The sequence below is a fragment of the Molossus molossus genome, unplaced genomic scaffold (assembly GCF_014108415.1).
Source record: "Molossus molossus isolate mMolMol1 unplaced genomic scaffold, mMolMol1.p scaffold_m16_p_9, whole genome shotgun sequence".
In the NCBI taxonomy this organism is placed as follows: Eukaryota; Metazoa; Chordata; class Mammalia; order Chiroptera; family Molossidae; genus Molossus; species Molossus molossus.
Genome location: NW_023425403.1, coordinates 600,933 through 626,452, shown reverse-complemented (window position 1 = coordinate 626,452; position 25,520 = coordinate 600,933). Strand labels below are relative to the sequence as shown.

The 25,520-nt window shown below is 61.9% G+C and overlaps 1 protein-coding gene across 3 annotated transcripts in view; it reads right to left on the bottom strand.

The window, feature by feature from the left end:
• Positions 1–25,520, bottom strand: part of ARHGEF10 (Rho guanine nucleotide exchange factor 10) — a 72,539-nt gene that overhangs the window by 12,190 nt on the left and 34,829 nt on the right. For 2 of the 3 annotated variants that reach the window (XM_036250235.1, XM_036250233.1), the window contains 15 exons: positions 24,397–24,474; positions 23,667–23,846; positions 22,192–22,308; positions 20,628–20,720; positions 17,836–18,006; positions 16,367–16,512; positions 14,202–14,362; positions 7,304–7,419; positions 6,800–6,927; positions 6,591–6,691; positions 5,284–5,405; positions 4,693–4,779; positions 3,223–3,443; positions 2,598–2,755; positions 641–783 (listed from right to left, as the gene is read on the bottom strand). In XM_036250235.1, the coding sequence (XP_036106128.1) occupies positions 641–783; positions 2,598–2,755; positions 3,223–3,443; positions 4,693–4,779; positions 5,284–5,405; positions 6,591–6,691; positions 6,800–6,927; positions 7,304–7,419; positions 14,202–14,362; positions 16,367–16,512; positions 17,836–18,006; positions 20,628–20,720; positions 22,192–22,308; positions 23,667–23,846; positions 24,397–24,474 (2,022 nt within the window). Of the gene's footprint in view, positions 1–640; positions 784–2,597; positions 2,756–3,222; positions 3,444–4,692; positions 4,780–5,283; positions 5,406–6,590; positions 6,692–6,799; positions 6,928–7,303; positions 7,420–14,201; positions 14,363–16,366; positions 16,513–17,829; positions 18,007–20,627; positions 20,721–22,191; positions 22,309–23,666; positions 23,847–24,396; positions 24,475–25,520 lie in introns of all 3 variants that reach the window. The other variant, XM_036250234.1, reaches the window with a different exon arrangement.

The following is a 25,520-nucleotide window of genomic DNA, read 5'->3' as shown; positions in this document are numbered from 1 at the left end:
AACCGGGACCTCTCAGTCCATGGACAATGCTCCATCCACTGAGCCACACCAGCCAGGTCCCAGTTTTTAATTCATAAAAATGTTGATACGTACACATATTAATGTGGAAAAAGAAAAGGTTCTATAGCTACCAAATGCTTTGCTTTATTATGGCAGCCAGGAGCTTGGTGCGGCCCTGAGACGTCTTCCCGGCCAGACAGGGACGCCAGCGCCCTGCTCTCTGAACACCCAGATGTGACCTGCAATCTCAACAGCACGCTCCTCGAATGTTGCAGAACGGGGCGGGGCCTGACCACAGCTCCCCCTTGCCCAGTGGTGACTGTCTGCCCGCCCTCCGCTCGGGTCTGAACCGCCACTCCCGGCGAAGGTGAGCTCGGGTGGCCCAGAAGGTGGTACGTCCCCACCGAACGCGGTCTTTGCAGTAAGCGGGGAGGACTCGCTCCCGTGGGGAGTGGCAGCCAAGGGTCAGTGGAGTTTTCTAGGCGACCCTGTCTTTCTACGCTCATCAGGAAGGAATGTCCTCTGGCCTCAGGGCTGCCGAGTGACCTGTTCCGGAGGCGCTGACCTCCTGCCCCCGACGGTGATCAGACCTGTCCCGGGGGCACCCCCCCACTCGGCACAGTCACTTCCTGCCACTCACCTCCACGGCGTAGGTCTCCACGCTGATGATGAAAACTTGACCCCCGGAAGCTGCCCACAGAGTGTCCTCGGCCACCAGCAGGCTCCTGACGGGCAGCACACCCAGTTTCATCACCTCCTGAGGCTCGGGGTCCCAGGTTCCGTCTTAAAAGGAAATACTTCTGTCAATCTCCTTCATGGTCAGTTGTCCGCGCACAGGGGCTGGGGGACGGAGCCCAGATCACCCTGAATAACAGACCACGAAAGCGGCATCTGTGGCTCTGACACTCGGATTGGCTCTGGGTGTCCCCACTTCCCCGACGTGCACTGTGTCCACCAGCAGCCGGGCGACTAGACACGGAGCCTTCCTCTGGTCAGCAGGCCCGAGCCGACCCAGCCCCGCCGTGCGGTGCACCCTGGACATGATTCACCCTAAGCCTCCGTTTCCTTCTCAGCAAAACAGGCACAATATTGCCACGTGCCTCCAAGGTGGTTGTGAGAATTCACAATGTGATGATGCAGCTAAAAGCTCAGCACAGCATGTGGCAGACTGGTGTTTACAACGACAATATATGTAAAATTATTCCGTCATCTTAAAAGAAACTGTACCAAAGCAATTTGGCAAATGTTTAAATATCCCACGCTTGCTTTTACTTAGAAGTATCCCTTGATGTCTACCGCATTATGGGAAGAAGAGACGTCTTCAGTGGAAATAAGGAACTTGCTCTATTCCTGAAACACAGGAAATAATAAGTATTCTGGGCTGAAAATATTCTGAGACCTACTGATGAGGTCTGTCACACGGTGCATGTGGTGTGAGTCAAAGGACAACTTAGAGAATGATAAAGAAATATTTCAGCCTGGCCAGTGTGGCTCAGTGGTTGAGCGTCGACCCTGCACCAAGAGGTCGCCGGTTTGATTCCCAGTCAGGGCACGTGCCCAGGTTGTGGGCCTGATCCCCAGTGGGGGGCGTGCAGCAGGCAGCCAATAGATGCTCTCTCTCATCGATGTTTCCATCTCTCTCTCCCTCTCCCTTCCTCTCTAAAAATCAATAAAAAGAAAAAAAAATTTAAAAAAAGAGAAATATTTCAAAGCAAGCTTCAACACACACTTCCAATGTGGCTGATACAACCATCCTGCGAACAATTAAAACCAGCTCTCCAGGGTCCACACCCAGCGTTCGCTGAGGTATCATCTGAAAACCCAGGCTTCACGCTCTCGTCCAAGAGAAAAGGTGGGGTCCCCAGTTCAGTTCCCACTTCTGTCCGGAGCCCTGGACCCAAACCCCCAGGACCTCTGAGGTCAGTCTGTACTCTGTGATCAGAGAAGGCCTCTCCAAGGAGGTGAGGTTGAAGGTCAAAGGTCAAGGGCACAACAGCCTCCCAGGCACACGGACCAGCTGGCTGGGGCCGGCTCCTTGGGTGGGAAGGGCCTGGTGTGTTGGAAGGACAGAGGATGCCAGGGGCCTGGGCAGAGGGGGTGACGGGAGTGGGACCGGGGCTCCTGAGGGAGGGGTGTCGGGGGGACAGGAACCAGGAGCACTTTGTGGAGGCAGAGGCCACTGGCTGAGGAGAGAAAGGACGGCTGGGAGCACACGGGGGGCGGGGGGCACCCACACGTGCAGGTTTGGAAACGCAGCTTCGAGGTCCCAGGAGAAAGTTCAGGTGGAGACAGCAGAGCGCTGGGTGGGGCCCGGGGCCGGAGGGCAGGGCAGGGCCCTCTGTGAATGGGCAGCTGAAGCCTAACCCCAGCGTGGCCCTGGGAGGGCCTGTGGGAGGTGACTGGGGTCAGGCGAGGTCAGGAGGGTGGGGCCCGCACCGGGCTGGGGGCCCTCGTAGGGCCTGGAGGAGACCAGCGTCCAGGCTGCCACGGGCCGTCCTGGGGAGAAGGCGCCACCTGCAGGCAGGAGTCGGCCTCACCAGGCAGCGCCCCTGGCCTCGGGCTCCGGCCAGAACCCCCCACCCCGCGCGGCCCCTCACCTTGCGCCTTGGTGTACACAGCCACGGCCCCGTCCACCAGGCCCGCGTAGAGGCTGCGCGGCGTGCAGGCCAAGCTCAGGACCGCGGCCTTGCTGGGGGCGAAGAACTGCTGCAGCCGCACCTTCTTGGCGCCCGGGCTGCTCTTGTAGACGGAGATGCTGCGAGAGAGGGGCGCCCTGAGCACCCCCGGAGGGAAGGCGCGGGCGCGGGGAGAGAGGGGCGCCCTGAGCACCCGCGGCGAGAGGGGGGCGCCCTGAGCACCCGCGGAGGAAGGTGCGGCGCGGCGAGAGGGGGGCGCCCCGAGCACCCGCGGAGGGAAGGCGAGGGCGCACGCGGGACCGAGGCCTCTCCACGGGGCGCCACCCCACCCCTTCTAGGAACTTGCACCACGTTTTCAAGACTCCCCCCCTTTGGCCTCTCCCTTGTGTTTAAGGGAGAAGGTCTGGGTCGCAGGGAAACCACCCTCCTGCCTCCCTCCCCCCGGCTGTGTCCGTCCGCGTGGCGGTGTTAGCGCGGACTGTGGCGGTTTGTCCCCAAACACAAGCTTCTGTGGGACCCTCCCCAGCTCCCCCTCTCAGACTGGAGTGACAGCGGCCGAGATGGGGACTCTGGGGGTGAGACCCACCTTCCTTCCTCGGTCCCCAGGCAGACGGTGGGGACGCCCAGTGCGCCCCCGGCCGCGGCCCCGGGCTCCGTGGCGGGGCGGGGCTCCGGGCTCCACTCCGCGGGCGTGTGCACCATGCAGAGGATGCGCGACTCCACGTTGAAGCACTCGGTGACTTTGGGGTTGGAGTTGTGGAGCGAGATGATGGCAATCTGACCCATCTGGCTGGCGCAGCTCCCGATCTGGGCCCGGAGGGACAGGGGACTGAGCCGGGAGCCCACAGCACACGAGACCTGGCCCCGCACCTCGGGACCAGAGCCAGGTCCCACCCGCGAGCCCCGCGCTAGCAGGTCAGGGGCCGTGAACATCCGCTAACAGCCCCTTTCCACGGCGAACTAGGTTATTTTCCCCTTTGAACTGATACCAAGAACAGAGTTTTGAAAGATCACATTTTATATGCTTTAAAAATCAAATACCTTGCCCTATACAGTGGTATTCACACCCAATTTAACGTCTTACAAGGCCGCTTAATCAGTTGCAGGTCATTTCACAGTCCAGTAGACCAGAGAAACCGTAAACTAAGGAACAGGGTTTCCAAGGCGAAGGGAGAGGTGAGCTGCCCCTGGGGTGGCGGAGCGGCCCTCCTGCCCTACACCTGCGCCCAGGTGTCCGCGACCCGCCCTCGGGCTCTGGGGAGCAGTGAGGCCACTCGGCAGAGCTGTCTGATTTGAAGTTAAATATAACCACTTTCTAAGTGGGACACAGTCAGGCCTTGTTAAGGGGAGAGAGGGCCCGGCTCTGGAAGAGGGAGCTGGTGGGTTGGGGTGTTTGCTCTCCCAGACTGCTCTCCCTTCCGGCCAGCTGTGGACGCGCGGGGATCCCCTCGCTATTCTTGCCGGGTTTTCCCCGGTACAGATGAGCCTCCTGCCTGGGCAGCCCTTGGGGAAAGATGAACTGCCTGCCCTGCCCTGGGGCGGGGCAGCTACAGGTGATCAATGAAAAGTCCTCTCTCAGGTCTCCGCCCCCCCCCATGGCGCCCCCTGCTGGGAGCAGGACCTGGGTCCTGGGGAGGGGCCCTCCTGGGGGAGCTGGGGAGGGACACAGACACCAGGCCCCCGCCAGGGAGATGCCCACTGCCCGCCCCAGTGCCGTGTTCTGCTGGAGCCCATTCCCGTAACTGCCAAGTCTCCAGCGTAAAAAGCCGGCAGTGTCTCGGAAGGGGGCGAAAGCCACCCACACGGAAGAAACACTTATCCAAGGGCTGGTTAGGCTGGTTGTCTTTGGACTGAATTTAATCTGGCAAAGTTTTGGAGGAGAAAAAAAAAAAAAGAGAAAAACATTTTTATTCCTAAGAATCCGACATCTTTTCCAGAAGCGATGGGCTCCCTGTCATGACGACGTGGACAGAGAACCCAGGACACACTGGCCCCTGCAGCTGCAGCCGGTCCAGGCCTGCGCCCCTGCCCCCTCCCCCAGCTCGAGAGGCCTTACCCACAGGAAGCCCTGGGCCGCGGCTGTCGGGTCCGGCTGGCCCCCACGACCCTGGCAGGGCTCCGGGTTGTAAACCGCACATTCGATCTAAGGAAGAGAACCAACCGCCCGCGTTACACTGGGACAAGAAGGCGTCGATGATGCCAGACCAATGGCCGGGTTTCGACCCTCCACCAGAGAAACCCCAGGTCGCTACTCACCCAACGGGGAAGATTAAGGTCACGTCCTAGACATTAACTTTCAGAAGCGAATATCTAAGTGGGTGCTGCCATCTCTAGTCTTTTATCTTCAGACCCCAGTGCCCGCTGGGACGGGCCATGCACGTGTCCCAGGCAGGCTCAGCTCCTGGGTGGAGGGGGCGAGGCCCCTGTCCCCTTCCTGCCCACTGCATCTCCCTTGGGAAGGGTCCCCTTCGACCTCTGGGTGTGGGTGTCGCCGGAGACCAGAGTGAGAAGGAACATCCCTCTCCTTTCTCACAGACGCACCCCAGGCCGAGGGCAGGAGCCACCTCTCGGACCCGAGGCCCTGCATCAGGACCCTGCCCCTTGCTCGTCACTCACCCCCTAGCGGGACGAGGACCCCGCCTGTCACCTTGAACTCCTGCTGCTTGGCCACCGTCACTGGCATGCGTCCCACGAGGAGGGGGTGTCTCTCCTTTTTTATCTGGTTCCCGTCGTCTTCCATACAGAACCAGCCCATGTGGTTGTCCTCCTCTGCGAGGTCGGGAAAGGGGCAAGAACAGCAGTGACCGGCTGCCCACGTTGTGCCGGGGGGGGGGGTCCCAGTCTGTTCCTGGAGCAGGGACACCTTTCCTCCCAGGACGGCCGCACAGCACTGCCCCGTGGCCACACGCCAGTGACAGACCGTGGCCTCACCACGTGAACACCCCGGGCTATGTTTGCTCATGTTTCTAAAGCGGCGGAGATGTTTGAATTCAGGATCCCGCGAGCAGTCTTAGAACAGGGAGCCTGTTTTCCCACCCAAGGGAGCGCTCGCCCCGGCCGGGAGCATGGCGCTCGCGTGGAGACAGAAGGGGCTTGTTTAGAACCAGCGTCCCCTCTGCAGAGAGCCGCCCTCTGCGGAGTCACCCTGAGCCCGGCCGGCAGATCACACCACTGCGCCGGGGGAGAGGAAGGCGGGTCACCGTCCACTCCCTCGCCCTCGGGCTCGGCCCGCAGCTCACAGCGGGGCTTCGTGTGGCTCCCACAGACACAGCTCCTCTGGCTGCTACTGTCGGGGGATCGCGTGACCAGGGGACCTGTCTGCCTCCGAGAGGACCCGCCCGAGCCCGGCGTGAGCCGAGTGTGAACGAGGAGCTCCCACGCCGACCTGTCAACACGGCCAGCGGGATGTGCAGGGCGGGGCAGAAGGGGGCTCACTGTCCGTGTGGAAAACGATACAGTAAGTTGTAATAACACTGTGAACCTGTTTCTCCCCGCCCCGAGTGTTCCAAAAAAGACTAAAAGGACACAGGAGCAAGAAACCGATGATGACGCCCAGCCGCCTGTGCTGGCCAGGACATCCAGCGCACAAGCGGGTGACAGAGCAGAGGCCGCGACAAACCCTGGTTCCTGCCCTGCGGACCCAGACCCGACGGGACCAGACCCGACTCCTGGCTCAGGGTGTTGCTTGTGCCAAACACAGATTGGCCAACACGGGTTTTTCTGTAACAGTGAGAGCTTTTCCTGACGCCCCCTAAATGCCAAACTGTCCCACGCCTTGCGCGGGGGTCAGCTTCCCTGTTGAAAAGCGCTCTCGGGGCGTGGAGGACCACGGTCAATCCCTCTGCAGCCTGACTGTCCTCTGGGGCACCTGTGTCATCGTGCAGGAAGCTCCGGAGGACGGGAAGCGCGCCGCCCGCGCCCGCCCGCGCCCGTCGAGGGGACGCCAGCGCTCACCCAGGGCCAGCTGGGCCAGCTGCAGGCTGCTGAGCCACGACTCCTTCAGGACAGGCGCAAAGGTGCTGAACACGGCCGAGAAGAAGGTGGGCCGCCCGGACCTGCCGGAGGCACAGAGACCCACGTCACGGACACGCTCAGCCGCACGCTCCCCAGCGCCGGCCGGGTCAGCGGCCAGGAGGCGCGAGGCGGGCCCGTCGGGCGCTCACTTGTCCTGCTTGCCCGGGAGCTGCAGCTGCAGCCGGCAGCAGTCGGCCGCTCGGATCTCCTCCTCCTTCTTCAGCACCAGTCTCTGCAGCCCTGCCGTCCAGTCGTGGGCCACGGCCTGGTTCAGGTTCTGGCAGGGGACGCAGCCCACGGCAAGTGTTAGTGAGACAGGCCACGGGGCGGGGGGGGCTGCCACGTGGAAAACTCGTGTCTGATGACGAGAAACAAACCCTGGGAGCCGGGCTGCACGGTGGGCGCCGAGGTGCTTCTGCCGTGGACCCAACACAGGTCGGCAAAGTCCCACTGACCGGGTCCCCCCCCCCCCGTCCAACCAGGGAAAACAACCTGCTCGGTCTTACTGAGAACGTGATCTAAGCTTGCAACACGCGCAATGCCACACGAGGTGCCACACGAGGTGCCACGTGAGGTGCCACGTGCAGTGCCACGTGCTGGCCACCAGTTAGAAGTGGGAAAAGAATCTGCCACCACGTGGCTCCGGCTAGTACCTGGTAGTGTCCCTTCAGGTCCCCGATGAGCTGCGTGATCTGACCGACCACGTTGAGGTCGTGCAGTAGGTCCTGCAGGTCCTGGTACAGCTGCCCGGGCCCCACGTAGACTCTGTCTGCGGAAGGAGCAAATGGAAGGCGGCCACGCGTCAGGCGGGGGCCGAGGGGAGAAGACACGGACGTAAATTCCAGCTGATTTCCAGTTTTTAAAAAGTAAATATTTTCAAGCATTTAGAAATTGTACCTTTCCTTTCTATTTTGAAATAATTTTAGATGTATGGGAAAGTGGGGCTGCCCGCGGTTAAAATCCTAGGGAACCACAGCACCTCTGTCAGCAGGGAAGCCACCCCGATCAGCGCCCCTCCCCCCAGCATGTCCCCACTGCCCAGAGCTGGGGCTTCCTGGCCCTGGGTCCACCCGGGCCCTCGACATGGAGCTGGTTCTCCTCCGGAACCCCCTCAATGTAGGCCAGCCCCGAGGCATCTTCGTCTTTCGTGGCCTTGAGGTGTTGAAGGACACTGGTAAGTTTTGTTTTGTTCTTGTTAATCCTCACCCGAGGACATTTTTCCATTTTTTGTTCAGGTAGAGCGGGAGGGAGAGAGAGAGGGAAACATCGACGTGAAAGGGACACATCGAGTGGCTGCCACCCGCACGACCAACCAGGGCCGGGGACAAACTGCAACCGAGGTACATGCCCCGAGCGGGAACCGAACCCGGGTCTCTCCAGACCGCAGGCCGACGCTCTAACCGCTGAGCCAAACCGGCCAGGGCCCATTGAGTTTTTTTTTTCGTAAGAGAGACAAAGGGAAGGAGGGAGAGAGAAACAGTGATGTGAGAGGGACACATCGATCGGTTGCCTCCCGCATGACCTTGAGGGGTTCAGGATTGAACCTGCAACCCAGACACGAGCCCCCAACCAGGAATCGAACCCGCAACCCTTCAGCCCACAGGCCAGCGCTCCAGCCGCTGAGCCAAACCAGTCGGGGCACTTCTAGGTTCTTCTCGAGACCGTCCCACGATTCAGAGCTGACGCCTGTGCGTCACTTCTCGTGGTGTTTGGACAACACGGTGGAGTCAGTGCTGGTGGCGAGAGGTCCCAGGCTCGCCCGACACGAGAACGAGCTCCCAGGCGCCTTCTCTGAGTCAAACCAAGAAAGAGGGATGAAGCGAGGTCTCGGGCCGGCGAGGACAGCCAGCAGGCTGGGCTGGGGCACTGCCCGAGGCCACATGGCGCGGGCGGAGCTCCGAGCGGCTCCGGGGTGCAGAGACGCCGGCCTCTCGTCCCTTCTCTGTAGCAAGGTGCTGCCCGAGTCGCCGATTCCAGGTCCAGGCAGGAGAGGAGGCAGGTGGAACAGGGCAGCCGCTCCCTGGACATGGCGCCTGGGCCGGCCCGGCTCACGGTCCCGCGACCTGCCCACAGTTCACCTGGCGCAGCCGTCACACACGGTGTGTTAATAGCTAAAAGTAGTTTGAAGTGTAAACATGCTGTGAATTAACGTAAAGAAGTCGGTACATAGAACCAGGGGGACGGTGTGCGGCCGCCCAGCAGTCGAAGGTGCTGCTGTTGACGTTGGAGTCCTAACAGGTGTGACGGGGCCCCGGGTCCTACCCCGTGCGGGTCCCGTCCTCCACGGACGTGGTGCACGTGTGTGAAACGGAAAGACACGGGACGTCCCGTCCACGTAGGTCAGATCCCTGTGAATCCGGAGACGCCTGACGCCATTGGACTTGGCCGGCACCGCAGGTTACAGACGGATCTCGACGCGCTCAGGCGGCCTGGCTTTCGTCACCGATCTAGACAGATTCTACGATTGTTACAGCTCAAGTATCTTCATAAAATTTCACAGGAGGAGGAGGGGATAAGCCGACCCAATGATCACACGCATCAACTGAATTTCTCCTTAACGGTAGATAATTCATGTTTATAATAAAACGTTTGTAATTTAAGGCATTTTGGCCAGTAACTTAGATATGTACCATTTAAAATCCATTTTTATTGTGAAATATTGCAGATGTCCCCCCGTGGGCCCCCGTGAGCTTTAGAGGACAAACCGGTGAGCCAGCCTTGTGATGAAGTCACAGGCACGACAGTAACTTTACTCTTCTGCCCACATCTCCTCTTGAGTCCTACACTCGGCACAGAGTAAAAGTGATCCTGTGACTTGGGGGCTTGAATTTGGAAAGAAATATTTCCTCCTCGGGCTGAAGCCACCATAACGCAGAGAACACGCCAGTGAAACCGGCGTCTCCGAGGTGGACGGACAGCCGCGCAGGGAGGCCCTTAGAGACGGCTGGGTCGGCGTCGAGTTTCCTGGTCGGACAGCGTACCTCATAAAGAGCGTGCTGGGGACACAAGGAACAGGAGGCAGACGTCCTGCTGAGCAGAGACCACGCCCACGGAGACAGTGTCTCCTGGGTCACCAGGCACAGCGGCGAGCGGCTTCTCCAACGTCACTTGAGGCTGAGCAAAGGATTTGTTTTTCTGGCCGAATGTATCGAAACAGCAAATCGGCACATAGAAGCTTCTGCTGAGTGACCTCCAGGCCGAGTCACAGCGCCCAGCAGGCTGAGTGACGGCCCTGCCCTGTGCAGAGGCGATCACCCACGTCCGAGGGCCCCTCTGGGTCCTTTGTCACCACGGGGCTTCCGTCTCCATGGAAACCTCTGCCGCTGGGGGAACACGCGGGTTGCCCAGTGGATGGAATCCAGGGGCAGACAAGGGACGACTGTGTGGGCGGGATTCCTGGGCAGCTTGGTCCTGGGAAACCTCCGCGTCCGGCGGGCTCTCAGCAGAGGTGTTGTGGAGGCTGAGCACGCCCCGGGCGGCGAGAGGGGGGGCGCTGGGCCGAACGTGGAGCCCACAGGGACCAGGACTCCGCCCCTCAGGCTCCAGGCCTCAGGCCCTCCCTTCCAGAAGTCTGTGTTTTAATCTAGAAAAGTTCCACATCCCAAAATCAAGCAGCAAACTTATTTTCACTGAAGGAGAACTAAGGAGACTGTTCGAGGCGCCAGAGCAGACCCGCAGGCTGGCCACGTCTTGTCTCCATAGTTGCCCGAGAACGTCCATGGTTCTGGGAGCCCCGGGACTCAGGAAAACCTGGACGCTCGTAGGTTACACGGGAGACACGGCGCTGCACCCCGCACCCCCGCACGCTGTTCCAGCCCCCCTCCAGATGAAGGCACACAGCTCCCCTCCCCGGAGCACCCAGGGAGCCGACCTCTCCTCCACCAGGGGCCCTGCGATGTTCAAGCCGCCCTGAACTGCGCACCTCGAATCACTGAAGTCACTACAACGGGCCCCGCCCCCTCCCGCCCGGGCATCCCCAAGGTGAAGTTCAGCGGGGCAGGGTCAGGGATGAGGTCAGCAAAGCTTCAACAGGACACAGTGCTGTCCCTGCCCTGGGACACGGAGCCCCGCTGACAAAGCCTGGCGGGAGGGGAGGGGAGGGGAGCGTCTGATCAACCTCGACACTGGTCGCTGTGCTCACAGTGTGATCCCCGGAACCACGCCGCCCAGCACGCTGCTGGCCACGCCCCGAAGAGTGGGACGCGGGGCTTTCACGGAAGCAGTCTCATGTTTTAAAATGACGGCGACGGCTTCTCAGTCCGCCTCCACTTTGGACGGATCGGATCTGGGTCCCAACCCCCGGTCCAGCTCGCCCCAGCCGAGCGCACTTCTGTCCGAGAACCAGAGCCTCTCCCTGCAGCTTCTCTCTCGTCTCTGCTCCTTCCTGGGCTTGTCCTTTGTCAGTGTGCTTGTTTGGGGGGCTCGGAACTTTCAGGGGGAGTCCCCCACTTTCTGCCCTTCCCCCGCCCATCCTGCTCTCTGTGGAAGGACCTGCCCAAACTGGTTCCCAGGGGCCTGTTCCCGCTTCTCGCTCCTGGAGCCTCCTGCTCAGAGCTGAAGGACCCGTGGCCTCTGCTCGCTCACTGTGGTCATGACGGCAAACTCCCTTGTCCCCAAGTCCTGTCCCTCCTGCTAGCACCTCCCTACGGCCAGGCCACAGGGGTCTGGGCACGTGCAGTGGTGTCAGCAGGGGGGGCACCAAGTCACTGCTTTGGGGACGGAAAGAGACCCTGAAATGCCAGAGGACCCACAGACACCCACAAGCACCCACAGACACCCACAGGCACCCACAGACACCAACAGACACCCAGGGGCACCCACAGGCACCCACGGACATCCACGGGCACCCACAGACACCCACAAACATCCACAGACACTTACGGACGCCCAAGGGCACCAACAGACACCCACGGACACCTAAAGACACCCACAAACACCCACAGACACCCACAGACACCCACGGGTACCCACGGACATCCACAGACACCCACGGACACCTAAAGACACCCACAAACACCCACAGACACCCATGGGCAGCCATGGACATCCACAGACACCCAAAGACACCCACAAACACCCACGGACATCCACAGACACCCATGGACACCTAAAGACACCCACAAACACCCACAGACACCCACAGGCACCCACGGGCACCCACGGACATCCACAGACACCTACGGACACCTAAAGACACCCACAAACACCCACAGACACCCACAGACACCCACAGGCACCCACGGACATCCAGAGACACCCACGGACACCCACAGACACCCACGGACACCTAAAGATACCCACAAACACCCACAGACACCCACAGACACCCACGGACATCCACAGACACCCACGGACATCAAAAGACACCCACAAACACCCACAGACACCCACGGGCACCCACAGACACCTACGGACACCCAAGGGCACCCACGGACATCCACAGACACCCAAAGACACCCACAAACACCCACGGACATCCAGAGACACCCACGGACACCTAAAGACACCCACAAACACCCACGGACATCCACAGACACCCACGGACACCTAAAGACACCCACAAACACCCACAGACACCCACGGGCACCCACGGACATCCACAGACACCCACGGACACCTAAAGACACCCACAAACACCCACAGACACCCACGGGCACCCACAGACACCCACGGGCACCCACGGACATCCAGAGACACCCACGGACACCCACAGACACCTAAAGACACCCACAGACACCCACAGACACCCACGGACATCCACAGACACCCACGGACACCAAAAGACACCCACAAACACCCACAGACACCCACGGGCACCCACGGACATCCACAGACACCTACAGACACCCAAGGGCACCCAAGAAAAGTTACGCGCAGACGAACACTACAAGGCTCAGGCACGCTCCACGCGGTGCTTTTCAGGGATGTGAAGCTTCCTGCCCACAGCTCCGGCCAGGCCCCACGGAGGGCGGCCACGCAGCTCCCACGGGCACGGGTGGCTGGGCAGTGGCGCCCCACTCTGTCTTCAACGCTGAATAACAGACCCTACTTCCCAATACTGACTCTCAGAACAGTCGTCCAAGCAGCGGAAAAGTCCCACAGCACCAGCTGAGAGCAAGGGGTCTACCTCAGCTCCTCACAAACGCAGGGCGAGAGGCATGGGGCGCAGGGGGAGCCAGGGCTGTCGGGAAATCTGGGGCCATCCCACAGAATCGGGGCCGCTCGGCCCAGCACATGGAGACTCTCGGCTGGGACACGGCACAGCCTGGGACCTGTGGGCGGCAGCCGGGGCCAGACTCCGAGACCCTGGACCTGGCGGCTCAGCACCTGCCCGGACAGCACACCGCCCGTCCCTGAGGGCTCTGGCGGGTCAGAACCATCTGCAAACGTGCCAACGACCTGCGGGCACGCCCAGCGTCTCGGTAAACGCCGACAGCGTCACATCCCGTCACCGGGCCGGCAAAGCCCGGAGAATCCGACCTGGGTGTCTTCCTGCCCACACAGCACCCCAACCCCTCGCCATTGGAAGCCAGCGTCACCCCCTCAGCCACCGCCCTGCTCAGCCCTCTCAGGGACCAGCTAGTCGCTGGCTGTCTTTCTCTCGCTCTGGCTTCGTCCGTGGTGTCGACCACGCATGCCCTGAAACCACGGGAGGCGGTCCTCGGACAAAGGCGGAGCGAGGTCTCGGTGGGGGAGTGTGCGCCGGTCACTCAGGTGTTCAGCCCTGCCTCCCGGAAGGACGCCGCCACCGGAGCGGGAGCTGCCCAGTCCCCGCAGGACCTGGAGGCTCTCTGGGCTCCTCTCCCGTGGGCGGGCTGGATCTCACCAGCGATGTGGGGGGGGGGGGGGCACGGCCGGGGCATCTAGTCCCCTACCCACTGACCACGCCTTGGACACGCCTGCTCTCTCCCCTGCCCCGGGCTCCTCTGAATCCCGGGGAATGTGGGCACCCGGCGAAGAGTTCAAGCTTCTGAGGGACCCTCCGAGTGCCTGAGAAACAGCCTGGAAGGTGACTGCGCACTTGGCACTGTTCACTGAACGTGTGATGGGACTTCCGGGAAGTCCCTTTTCCTGCGATCCGCACGCTCTGAAATTCAGGGGCAGGGGCCAGGCAGCGATGAGGCTCAGCCTGGTTTCATTTGGATTTAAAAATAAAACATAGGGGAGAAGGAGAAAGTAACAGCTACTGAGTTCAAGCTCTACAGTCTGAAGACCATCCAGAAACAACGGCTACAGCTTATGCAACTGTTGCGGTCTTTCCAAAGTGCGTGACCCCTCCCCCCCCTTTACCCCGGGAAGTCCATAGCCGAGGGCCACCGCCACGCGCTGGGGAGGTGCACACGCAGGACCAGAGCCCCAGTCCTGACTGTGATGGGGAACAGCCCAGACGCAGGGGGCTTCACCGTGAACCCAAGGTGCCCATGGCCCGCCCAGGGCTGAGTCCCAAGGTCAGACCGATCAGGCAGGTCAACCCGCCAACGCTGACGACCGCGTCTCCCACCCGCTTCCCACCCCAGGGGGTCTGCAGACACGTCATGACCCAGCACTTACGTGGCTTCGTGCCGGCCACCACCGCCAGGCTCTCGGGCGGGTGCTCGGCTGCACCCTCGGTGTCCCCGTACTCCACCACCGCCACCTGCCCCAGGGGCACACTCCACTTCAACAGGTGCCTCTGGCCGGCCGACAGAAGCGTGTGGCTGTCCTGGGAGTTCCTGCAACAACAACCGTCAGCGATGACGGGAGGTCGCGAGACTTTCACCCTCAGGAACTCCAGTAGGAGACCCCGGAGCTGTCCACACATCCCGCCTCCGCGTCGCAGGGGCCGGTGCCATCGCCGCATCACGAGCCCCCAATCAGATGAGCAAGCAGAGGTCAGGGGAGCCCCTGGGGGAGAACGGGGAGCCCCAGAGGAGAATGGGGAGCCCCTAGAGAACGGGGAGCCTCTGGAGGAGAACAGGGGAGCCCCTGCAGTGTAACACCTTCCGAGAGCCGGGAAGGGCTAGTCGGCCGAGGCTGGGCGGCTATCTGAGCAGATGCCGAGCGTCCGGCCACTACTGCCCACCAGGAACTCCTGTGCGACCCCGTCACGCTTCACGAGGGTCAGCTCTAAAACCTTCCTTACTCTTAGCTACGGCGTCACCCTTTTAATAAAATCAAATTGTACCAGGTCGCCCCGGCCAGCGTGGCTCAGCAGTTAGAGCGTCTGTCCTCACACCGAAGTGTCATCGGTTTGATTCCCGGTCAAGGACACGTACCTGGGTTGCAGTTCGGTCCCCAGCTCCAGGCAGGGCGCATGCGGAGGCAACCAATCGACAAGTCTCCCTCACGTCGATGTTTCTCTCTCCCTCTCACCCTCCACTCTCCAAGAATCAATGGAAAAATATCCTCGGGTGAGGACTACAAACAAAATCATACCCTGTCCTCCACAATTACAATTCTCGCTGAGTATGCAAAATTAAATGGAAAAAAACCATGACCCATACAGAGTTCCCCTTCATCACACGTGGAGCAAACACACAAAGCAACATGAACACACGTGCAGTCGGACGAGAACACCCAGACACAGCCGTTCTTCTTACTTCTCACGATGCTTTTCCTCAAGGCATGTGCGTGTATGCGTGTGTGTATGTGTGTGTGTGTGTCTGTATGTGCGTGTGTGCACGTGTCTGTATGTGCATGTGTGCACGTGTCTGTATGTGCGTGTGTGTGTATTAACCAACATGTGGAGGTCATCCCTCACACCAGAGCTCACGGGGAGCCAGGGGGCACTGGAGCCCCCTCACCCCGCTGACATCAGAGGATCCATTTCCGTGTCCAGCCCACTTGGGCTGAATTCGAGGGCACATCTCGAAGATGGAGACGCCGCTGACATTGGACCAAAACCCTCTCCCTGCTGGGGGGCTCCACCCCGCTGGGGGGGCGCCACCCTTCTGGGGGGCTCCACCCTGCTGAGGGGGCTCCATCCCACTGGGGGGGCTCTATCCTGCTGGGGGTCTCCACCCTGCTGAGGGGGATCCATCCCACTGGGGGGCTCTACCCTGCTGGGGGGGCTTCATCCCGCTGGGGGGCTCCACCCTGCTGGGGGGGCTCCACTCTGCTGAGGGGGCTCCATCCCGCTGGGGGGGCTCCATCCCGCTGGGGGGGCTCCACCCTGCTAGGGGGGCTCTACTCCACTGAAGGGGGCTCCACCCTGCTGAGGGGGCTCCACACTGCTGGGGGGGCTCCACTCTGCTGAGGGGGCTCCATCCCGCTGGGGGGGCTCCACCCTGCTAGGGGGGCTCTACTCCACTGAAGGGGGCTCCACCCTGCTGAGGGGGCTCCACACTGCTGGGGGGCTCCATCCCGCTGGGGGGGCTCTACACAGCTGAGTGTGCCCAGTCGGGGTCCACAAGAAACACACTCATCAGACACACTGACAGAAGCAGCGAGGAGGGAGGATCTGCACACGGGGGGTCTGCACTCTGCAGAGTCGGGGGGTCAGGAGGAGGGCAACCCCGCCTCCAGGCCCAGCACCCAGCCCACGTCTGAGGAAAAGGCCCCCGCCGCCCTCTCCTGCCAGCACTGACTGGGGACGAACGCGGGACCACTGGGGACAAGCATGCTTGGTCGTCACGCGGTCTCCCCCTGCCCGGGACGGTCCGGAGCTCTGCGCACGGCAGGGGCTGAGTGAGAGTCAGTGGGGCCCTCGCGAAGCCCCGGGAGGAGCGCGTCCTTACCGGGCGCTGACCGTGACGCACATCAGCACGTCGTTCAGCATCAGCAGGCGGCGCTCTTTGGTCTTGACGACTTCTCCGCGGTCGTTGTAGACGGTTTCGATCATGTCGTCGGATCGGACGAGGTACCGGTTTCCGCTGCTGAGAAGCTGGATATTCAAAGTCACACGTGACCCAGTGACCACGGCCGCGTTTGTCGGGAAAGAGAAGGGTGAGGGGTCTCCACGGCGCGCAGGCGGGGCCGCGCTTCACGGCCGTCTTTAGGGGGGACCACACTCCCCTTTGTGAGGACAGGTTTCACAGACAGGGTTTCGGCCACTCTGAAGGTGACAGGACCCTGACTCCCCGTGGACACGTCTGTGGCTGAGAGACATCGACGGGGCACCTGTCAGCTGCCTATTCCTTCCGCCTACGTGACTTCGAGTAAACACTCCGTTCCTCCCGGACCTGCCCGCAGCTGGTCAGCCCCCTGCACTGACCACTGTCCACAGGAGCGTTCGTCCTGAAATTGGCTCTGTTGTCAGGTTACTCCCCCGCGGACGGCACGGCTCCATCAGCCACTCCTCCGGAGACTTATTTCAGTCCCCGGAGCCCACAGACACCCGGAGTCCCCTGGGAGGGAGCTTTGTGTCACTGTGAAGTGACGACTTACAGTGGGTCCGCGCCCTAGAGAGTCCGCGCCCTCAGCGCACGGTCTCGCCGTCCCTGACTGCCCACGGGAAGAAGGCGTCACCCACCCTCGCGGGCCCCTGACCCTTTTCCAAAGCAAGGACCATCGGGAAGCATGACGTTAAACAGAGACGCTTGTGTAATGCGACTGTCCGCCCAAAAAATCCCTACGTCTTCTGGAGAATTAGAAAAAAGTCTCTTGCTCAAAATGTATCACAATAAACTTCTTTGAGATAAAAGACAGAGTGTCACTGAGGGTTAGGAAATTCACCCTCCTGACCAACCGTGAACATTCCATGTAGCTATGTAACCGGCTCATGCGAGTGAACCCCTTCCTGTGAACCGGGGACACTGGGCGTGACCAGGCACCGTCGCGGACAGGAGGCTGGAACACAGCTCCCAGGGGGCGCGCACCTGCGTCTCTCTGCCCGTGAGGACGGCTGCGTCCACGCACCGCCCCGACAAACGGAACACGTCAATGTATACGGTGCGTTAGCGAGGAGCATCGAGAATGGAATCATGCACTTGTAAGCACAGTTCAGCGGAAAGAGGGGCCCTCCACCTTTCTGGGGGTCCTAAGTCCATTCGAGGACCGATGAACCCGTGAACCCCTTTTCTGAGGAACGCGCAGACTCCGAAGCGTAAGCGGTTCCGGGCCTGGGGACCCGCCATCAGCTCCCCGGGAAGAGGCTGGGCCCCGGGAGTTGCCCCGAAGGCCCCAGGGGTTAGTGAGAAGCGCTGACACCGGGAGGGCTCGTTAGTGAAGCAGGCGAGCTCAGCACAGACGTGAACGGAACCTCAACCTTGTTCAGGTATCGCTCGTTTATGGCCTTTGCGATCTGCTTGATTTCACAGCGCTGGTCAGTGTCTCTCTTCCTCTCGTTTAATTTCTCCGCTAGCGTCTCGAGCTCCGTCAGCGCCATCTGGAGAGGCAGCCTGTCCGGGTGTCCGCGGGGCGTGTTCTTCAACATGTCCTTGGGGAGAAACGAGGTGGGGCGTCACGACCCACAGGGGGGCCTTGCAGCCCAGCGGCCGCATCACCCGCCCGGCCACGGGTGTGTGGAGGACGTCAGCCACTTCTGGGGGAACAGCGCCCGCGGGACAGACAGACCAAGTGAACCACGACCCGGCTGGACCTTCAGCAGCTCCTTTTGCAGAAACAAAATTAACCTACTCAACAACATCGCTGACGGGAACAGTCGCATCTTCCTGCAATAGAAGACACGATAAATACCTCTGCTCCCACCACAAAGGACTCGGAGCCGACGCAGAGACCAGGGATGGCCACAGCGTTTACCAAGGCGGCTGCGCTGGGACTTACGTGGCCTGGTTACATGCCCTGGTTACACGCCCTGGCTACACGGCCTAGTTACACGGACTGGTTACACACCTGGTTACACACCTGGTTACACACCTGGTTACATGCCTGGTTACACGCCTGGCTACACACCTGGTTACACTCCTGGCTACACACCTGGTTACATGCCTGGTTACACACCTGGCTACACACCTGGTTACACGCCTGGCTACACACCTGGTTACACGCCTGGCTACACGCCTGGTTACATGCCTGGTTACACACCTGGCTACACACCTGGTTACACGCCTGGCTACACACCTGGTTACACGCCTGGCTACACACCTGGTTACACTCCTGGCTACACGCCTGGTTACACGCCTGGTTACACACCTGGCTACACACCTGGTTACACGCCTGGCTACACACCTGGTTACACGCCTGGCTACACGCCTGGTTACACGCCTGGTTACACACCTGGCTACACACCTGGTTACACGCCTGGCTACACACCTGGTTACACTCCTGGCTACACGCCTGGTTACACACCTGGTTACACACCTGGCTACACACCTGGTTACACGCCTGGCTACACACCTGGTTACACTCCTGGCTACACGCCTGGTTACATGCCTGGTTACACACCTGGCTACACACCTGGTTACATGCCTGGTTACATGCCTGGCTACACACCTGGTTACACTCCTGGCTACACGCCTGGTTACATGCCTGGTTACACACCTGGTTACACTCCTGGCTACACACCTGGTTACACGCCTGGCTACACACCTGGTTACACTCCTGGCTACACACCTGGCTACACACCTGGTTACACGCCTGGCTACACAGCCTTCCTCCTGTGCTCTGGTCCCTGTGACACGATCTCCCCGCACCCTCCACTCACCTGGTGAATTTGCCCCAAGGTGGCCAGAGCACTAACTGTCTACAGGCTTATCCGACGTCTCTTCCTCGCTCCCTACGACCTGCATAGCGTGGGGCCAGGTCCTTCCCGCCGCTCGCGCCCCCAGAGCTCGCGGTGTCGGCACAGACCGACAGCCCAGGAAGGACTCGGCAACCAAAGGAGTAAAACACCGCTTCTGGACGTTTTGATTTTAGAGAAATAATGGCTCTCGTTATGCTTATCTGAACAATAACGACACACCGTGGGAAATGCAAGTGACAAAAGAGACTAAGATGAAAAATGACGTCCGCGCCTACGCGCAGAAATAGCAGCGCTCATATTTGGAGCGTATCCTTTTCCGTGTTTCTGGGACTGCTTTCGTTTCATGAGCGGTTCCACAGATGGGGCTGTTTGCAAAGGAAACGAGGCCCCCAGGGCAGGGGCCTGGGCTACTTCCCGCCGCCGGCTCCTCCCAGGGACGCTCTCGCCCAGGAGCCCAGCGCAGCCCACTCATCAGACCCCCAGGAGCGGCTGCCCCGGCGTCCGCGAGGTGGGTGCCGGCCCCACGCAGTAGCTCGGTCACTCTCGTGGTGGACAGCGTGGCCCTGGAGGGCAGCAGACGGCCCAGCACCCAGGGGGATGGTCCTGATGTGACCCTTCCTGGCTGCCGGCTGGCGAGCGGAGCTGAGGACCCCTGGCTGACAACCGGAGGGAGGCAGCCTGCTCCTGACCATGACCTCCCGTCCGCGGCCCGCCTGGCGACGGGCCCTTGGTGGGCGCCATGTGCGGTCAGGCCGGGGCACAGGGAGAGCACTGACCACCGGGCTCCGGGTCAGGCCCGGGGCCATCGCGCAGGGAGCGGGCAGCTGTGTGCCCGGCCCCGGCCCAGCCCGCTCCCCAAGCCCAGAGCTGCTGCCTGTAGAGACCCAGCTCGGCCTCGGCCCTGTCACGCTGTGGGCACAGAGCCCAAAGTGCTCGGAATTTCTGAGGGCGGGGAGAGAGCCCAGCCTGGCGCCCCTGGGTTCACGCAGTGTGTGACCACTGATGCCCCGAGGCTTCAGGGTGGGGCTGGCAGCCCCGGGGCCAGCAGCTCAGAGGCTGGGACTTTCGGCCCACGTCTGACCCCGTGAGTGACCTCCGGAGCTCTGGGAGCCTGGCTGGCCAGTCACGGAGCAGGCGGAAGGGGCGAGGGGACCCCCAGCTGGTAGCCAGGTCGGACAGAACGGGGTAACCTGGGACCCACTACCACCTTTGGCAGCTGAAGTGGCACAGAACCCTCAAGCTTCGGGGTCTGACACTCTCGGGGTGCTGTGACGGAGCTGAACTGCAGGACACAGGCCGCAGGGGCCAGGCCGGCGGGAGGAGGGGCTGAGAGGCGGCCGCAGGGGTCGGGGTACCTGGAGCAACAGGATGAACTGCGGGAACCTCTGCACGGGCTTCATCATGAGGCTGAAGAGCGGGACGCGGTCGGGGCTGGACTCCTGGCTCTGCTGTGGGGAGACGGGTCTCAGCACCTCCGGGCGGGACCGTGGCTTCCGGCGCCCGCCCAGGACAGCCGTGGGGCCCAGGCACCGCTCCGGGGGGGCTGCGTCGTCGGCGGACGCTTCACCCAGCTGGCCTCCAAAGGGTCTGCACCTCCTGCCCCCTGCAGTTCCTCCATCCGCCTCACGCCACCCGGCCCGACAGTGGTGGCTGGTTTCCGAGTCGGGTCTTTGACTGTTTTGCTCCGAGTTCTGGGAGCACCTGTGGCGGTTGGGGGGGCTTGTCCGTGTGTGAATCAGTCAGTCCCCTGAGGGCTGAGTCCCTTTCTGAGGTTCTGCACCCACAGGAGGGGGGCAGGGACGAGAAACAACCCCCAGAACCCCGAGGCAGCCGAGCCCGAACCCAGCTGGGTCCTCTGTGGTGTCGCTGCCCACCCTGCCCCGGAGGAGCCAAACCCCTGCTTCCGCTGAGCCCCGGGCGGGAAGTCACGCGATGGCCCCCACGTCCAGGTTCTGGCCGAGCGGCCCCAGGAGAGGCTCCGGCAGAAATCACCCACGTTTTTCCCCCGAGAGGAAGACAGCAGAGAACCTCAGCTCTCAAAGCCGGACCGGTTTCACCTCCGGGACACCCAGCCGGCCACCCATCGGGCCCCTGCGGCGGGAGGAGGCCGAGGGAGCGTTTCTGCTCCAGCGAAGCCTGTGGCTGGTGGGTGCTCCCTGCGCTCACACCCTCGGGCGGCGGGTTTCCGAGCATCCAGTTCAAGCAGCAGGGACACAGGGGCTCACGGTTCCACATCGTAAACTGCGCCTCACGGAAATGGGACCGACCCGTGGACGGCCCAGCCTGGGACGGGGTGCCCTGCGGCTGACCAGGGGGCACAGGTCAACATCCCTTTGGAAGACCCGAGCAGGCCCCTCCTGACCGCGGCCCCAGCTGGGCGCCCCCTGGGGGTGCTCAGGCTCTGACCCAGGGCCACAGTCTCAGTCACTCCGGCTACTGCGTCCGTTGTCCTTCGACTCGAGATCTGACCCTAACTCCTGGCCGTCCACCCAGCCGGCCACACTCCAAGGATGAGCACGTAGAGCATTTTGTCTGTTTTTTTAATCCTCACCTGAGGATATTTTTCCATGGATTTTTTTTTTCAGATGGGGGGTCAGAGATGGAGAGAGAAACATCGGTGTGAGAGGGACACACTGACTGGCTGCCTCCCGCACGACCCGGCCAGGGCCAAGGATCAAACTGCAACGGATACCTGCCCTTGACCAGGAATCGAACCCGAGACTTGTTGGTCCGAGGGCTGGTGCTCTAACCGCTGAGCCACACCGACTGGGTTAGAGGTTATTTTTAAAAGCTACGTCACCGCTGTTGGTGCTGAAACCTTCCCGGCGAAGGTCATACACCGAAGCCCACTGGCCAGCAGCCTGACGTGCAGCCTGTTGTCAGGGACGTGGGGCCCGGACGGACCGAAACGCCGCTCACCTTCAGAAACTCCAGGAGCGCGGGCTTCGCTGAGCAGGCCTTACGGAGGACGGCCACGGCCGCGCCGAAGTTGTTCACGTACTCGCTGTAGGCGTCCAGCACCATGGACTTGGAGAACTGAAACGCAGGACACGGCGTCGCGTTGGCAGCGTGGCGCCCCTGCGGCCCTTCCCGCCCAGCGTAACCTCCACGCTGCGCGCTCACGCGATGGACCCGACCAGGCCCGTGGGTGCCCTTTCCTGCGAGCTCGGCGGGCTCTGTGCACGTGGCTGGGTGACCCTGTCCTGCTGCCCTGGTGCCGGGCAGGCTGGTCTCAGCACATGTCCCCGACCCCCGACGCGCAGCGATGACGATGGCGGACACCCCCCCTTAAATTCCGCCGACCCGGGCTCCCTGGGCTTCCCGTCCAGCAGACGCCGCACAGAGGTCCCCCCTCCTGGGAACACACAGACTCGGGGGGCAGAGACGTGGCCTCGCTCTGCTGCTCCACGAGTCCACTGTCTGCCAGGACGGAAGCCACACCCTCAGGTGCCACCCCTGTGACGGGCCCTTAGAGGAGGGACATTTTCACCCACATGATGCTTAAGACAAAAGATTTCTTCCACTCAAAACTCTGTTCCCCAGGTCAATATTTGAGAAGGGAGCGGAGTAAAAGTTCAGGGGTGACAAAGGGAACATCTGACGCTGTTTGTTTTCCGAGAAGACCGTGGGGGGAGTGTGCGTGTGTTTCAGTGAGAACCCCGTTTCCTCGGCATGTCCCGGGCGCCCTGCAGTGGCACACGCGCTCACGCACACACAGATCACGCAGGAGAAAGGGAGGTGCCGCACCGTGGTCACAGCGGCCCCTCAAGTCCACAGACTCTGATGACGTTCCAGCTCGAGCCCCACGGACGGCGTCTCTGTTACAGACACTCGGGAGCCGTCTGTCCGACCCCAGAGCGCTGTCTCTGGGCGGGAAACTCACGGGCACAGGGCACATAGCAGGAGCCGACCAGGGGGAGACTCAGGAGCCTGATGCTAATGGTGCCACCGGGGCCCAGGCAGCTGGGTGGACGGCCCCGGCCCAGACGCACGGCCTGCCCCTCCTCAGGCCCCGTCACAGCGGGGCCCGGACACCTGCACGGGCAGCTCAGCCACAGGGCAGGTCTGAGGGGAGCCGTTGGGATCTGCCCGCAAGCTCCCCATTGTCCCAGGAGGGGACTGGAGCTCACAGGAAGGGACACCCCGCGGCACAGTTACGGAGCACAGCCTATCAAATCCCAGCGGCCGTGCCCGAAACTCGGTGCAGTAAGTGACCGTCTCGGACGCCCCTGCGGTCTCATCTCCCGGCGACGCCCACCACGCCCCTCCCTCGAGGACGCAGGGGGCAGAGCTCGTGGGGGCCAGCGGGCCGGGGCCTGGCCGGCAGGGTGACCACAGGAGGACAGAGCGTCCCGGGGGAGCAGCACTGGGGGGCGGGGCAGCCGCTCACTCACGGAGGCCACGAAGACGTCGCCGATCATCTCCACGGAGTCCCACTCGGCCACGCGGCTGGCCAGCGCGATCTGGAACAGGCGGTGGCCCTGCAGCACCTGCCGGAGGCGACTGAACACCACCTTCAGCTTCCTGTCGCTCAGGACCCGCGGCTCCATCTCGGACAGCGGCCGCTCGTACTGCTGCGGGGGGGGGGGGGGGAGGGGTGAGGCGCAGGGGCGCCTGAGGGCGGCACCTCTATCCCAGAACGCGGCCCTGGACTCCTTTCTTAAACAACACGGGCCGACGGGTCCCTCTGGACCGGAGCATGTCAGTGGCCTCCAAACGTTTCTCAGTGACTGCGTCCGATTTAAAGGTGGACATGGAAGAGCCTGGTGACCGGGCCGACTGCGGAGGACGGCGAGGTGTCACCAGTGTGCGCTGTGAGGGCGCGGGGCTGGCGTGTGCCGCTCAGCAGGGTCTGTGGGGAGTGCACGGGGCGGGGGGCTCAGCGGGCGGGGAGCGCTGTCCTTGAGGGGAGCACCCTGTTTCGTGGGAGCGACAAAGGTGTGCTCCCCACTCACTACCGTGATTCTCTTGTCCCTGAGTTTCTTCTGTGGTTTTACTGTTATCGCCTGACTGTGGGCATCACTACGCAGGCGTCCCCTCCTTCGAGAGCCCTGCCACGCTGAGCCTTTGCCGCACACGCGTGTGAGAAGGGCACACGCAGGTACTCGGGACGGTCACGCCTACCTCCAGGATCCTCGTGAGGGCGTCCACGTAGTTCTTCTCGCTGTCGACAATCAGACCCAGGATGCACCTCCTCACAACCTGTCGATTTGAAAACGCAGTGGTAGGAAATTACTTCATGCACACAGATTTCACTGCTATTTGGGGCTTGTCGATAAAGAGGTTTTTTTGTGTGTGTTTTTCAAAACTGTAGGTAAATGAGCCCTGGTCAGTTGCTCAGTGGTTAGAGCACTGGCCTGAGGATGAAGGGTTGCAGGTCCAGTCCCCGGCCCCGGTCAGTCGTGTGGGAGGCACCCAATCAACGTGTCTCTCTCACACCAATGTTTCGCTCTCCCTCCTGGCCGCTCGCTCTAAGGATCAACGGGAAATATTCTCAGGTAGGATCAACAACAACAGCAACAAAAATAGTAGGTAAAGGAAAACCCCAAAACCTCTAAAATACTGTACAAGGTGTGTCACTGACAACATTATGGACACGGAGTGTACGTCCCCGTTGCTACGGTGACGGTGCTCCCCACACCCCGAGGTGCACTCTGCAGCGGGCAGAGCCCTTCACTGACGCCACAGTGACCAGCGGAAGCAGCCACTGACCTGCCCGCCCGAGGGGCACGTCCCAGGCGCACGCGCACCGGAACCAGCTCCTCCGGACTCCAGTGCCGCTGGCCACCCTGCCTAACACGGTCTCCGCCCCCAGTCACAGAAGAGAACCTCTGGAAGGAGGAGGGCGCGGTCCTGGGGGAACCCTCTGACCGCGCAGAGGCACCTCGGTGCAGAGCTCGCGGCGACCTGGGGTGCTGCCCCCGAACACGGACACCATGTCCTGCTCCGGCGTCACTGCCGACCTGGCTCGAGCACCGACGTCAGCCCTGAGATGCCTGGTGAAGGCACCATGGTTCTTGATGCCGTCGTGAAGACCGTCTGGTCCTAAACCCACACACACGTGCACACGCGCACGCACACACGCACGTGCACACACTCCCCCAGCCCTGCACACACGCACACGCGCACACACGCACGCGCGCACACACGCGCGCACACACGCTCCCCCAGCCCTGCAGCCCAGGGAACCTCGCCACCCGCAGAGGACATGGCGCCACCTAGTGGCAGGGATGGCCTCTCTCACAGGA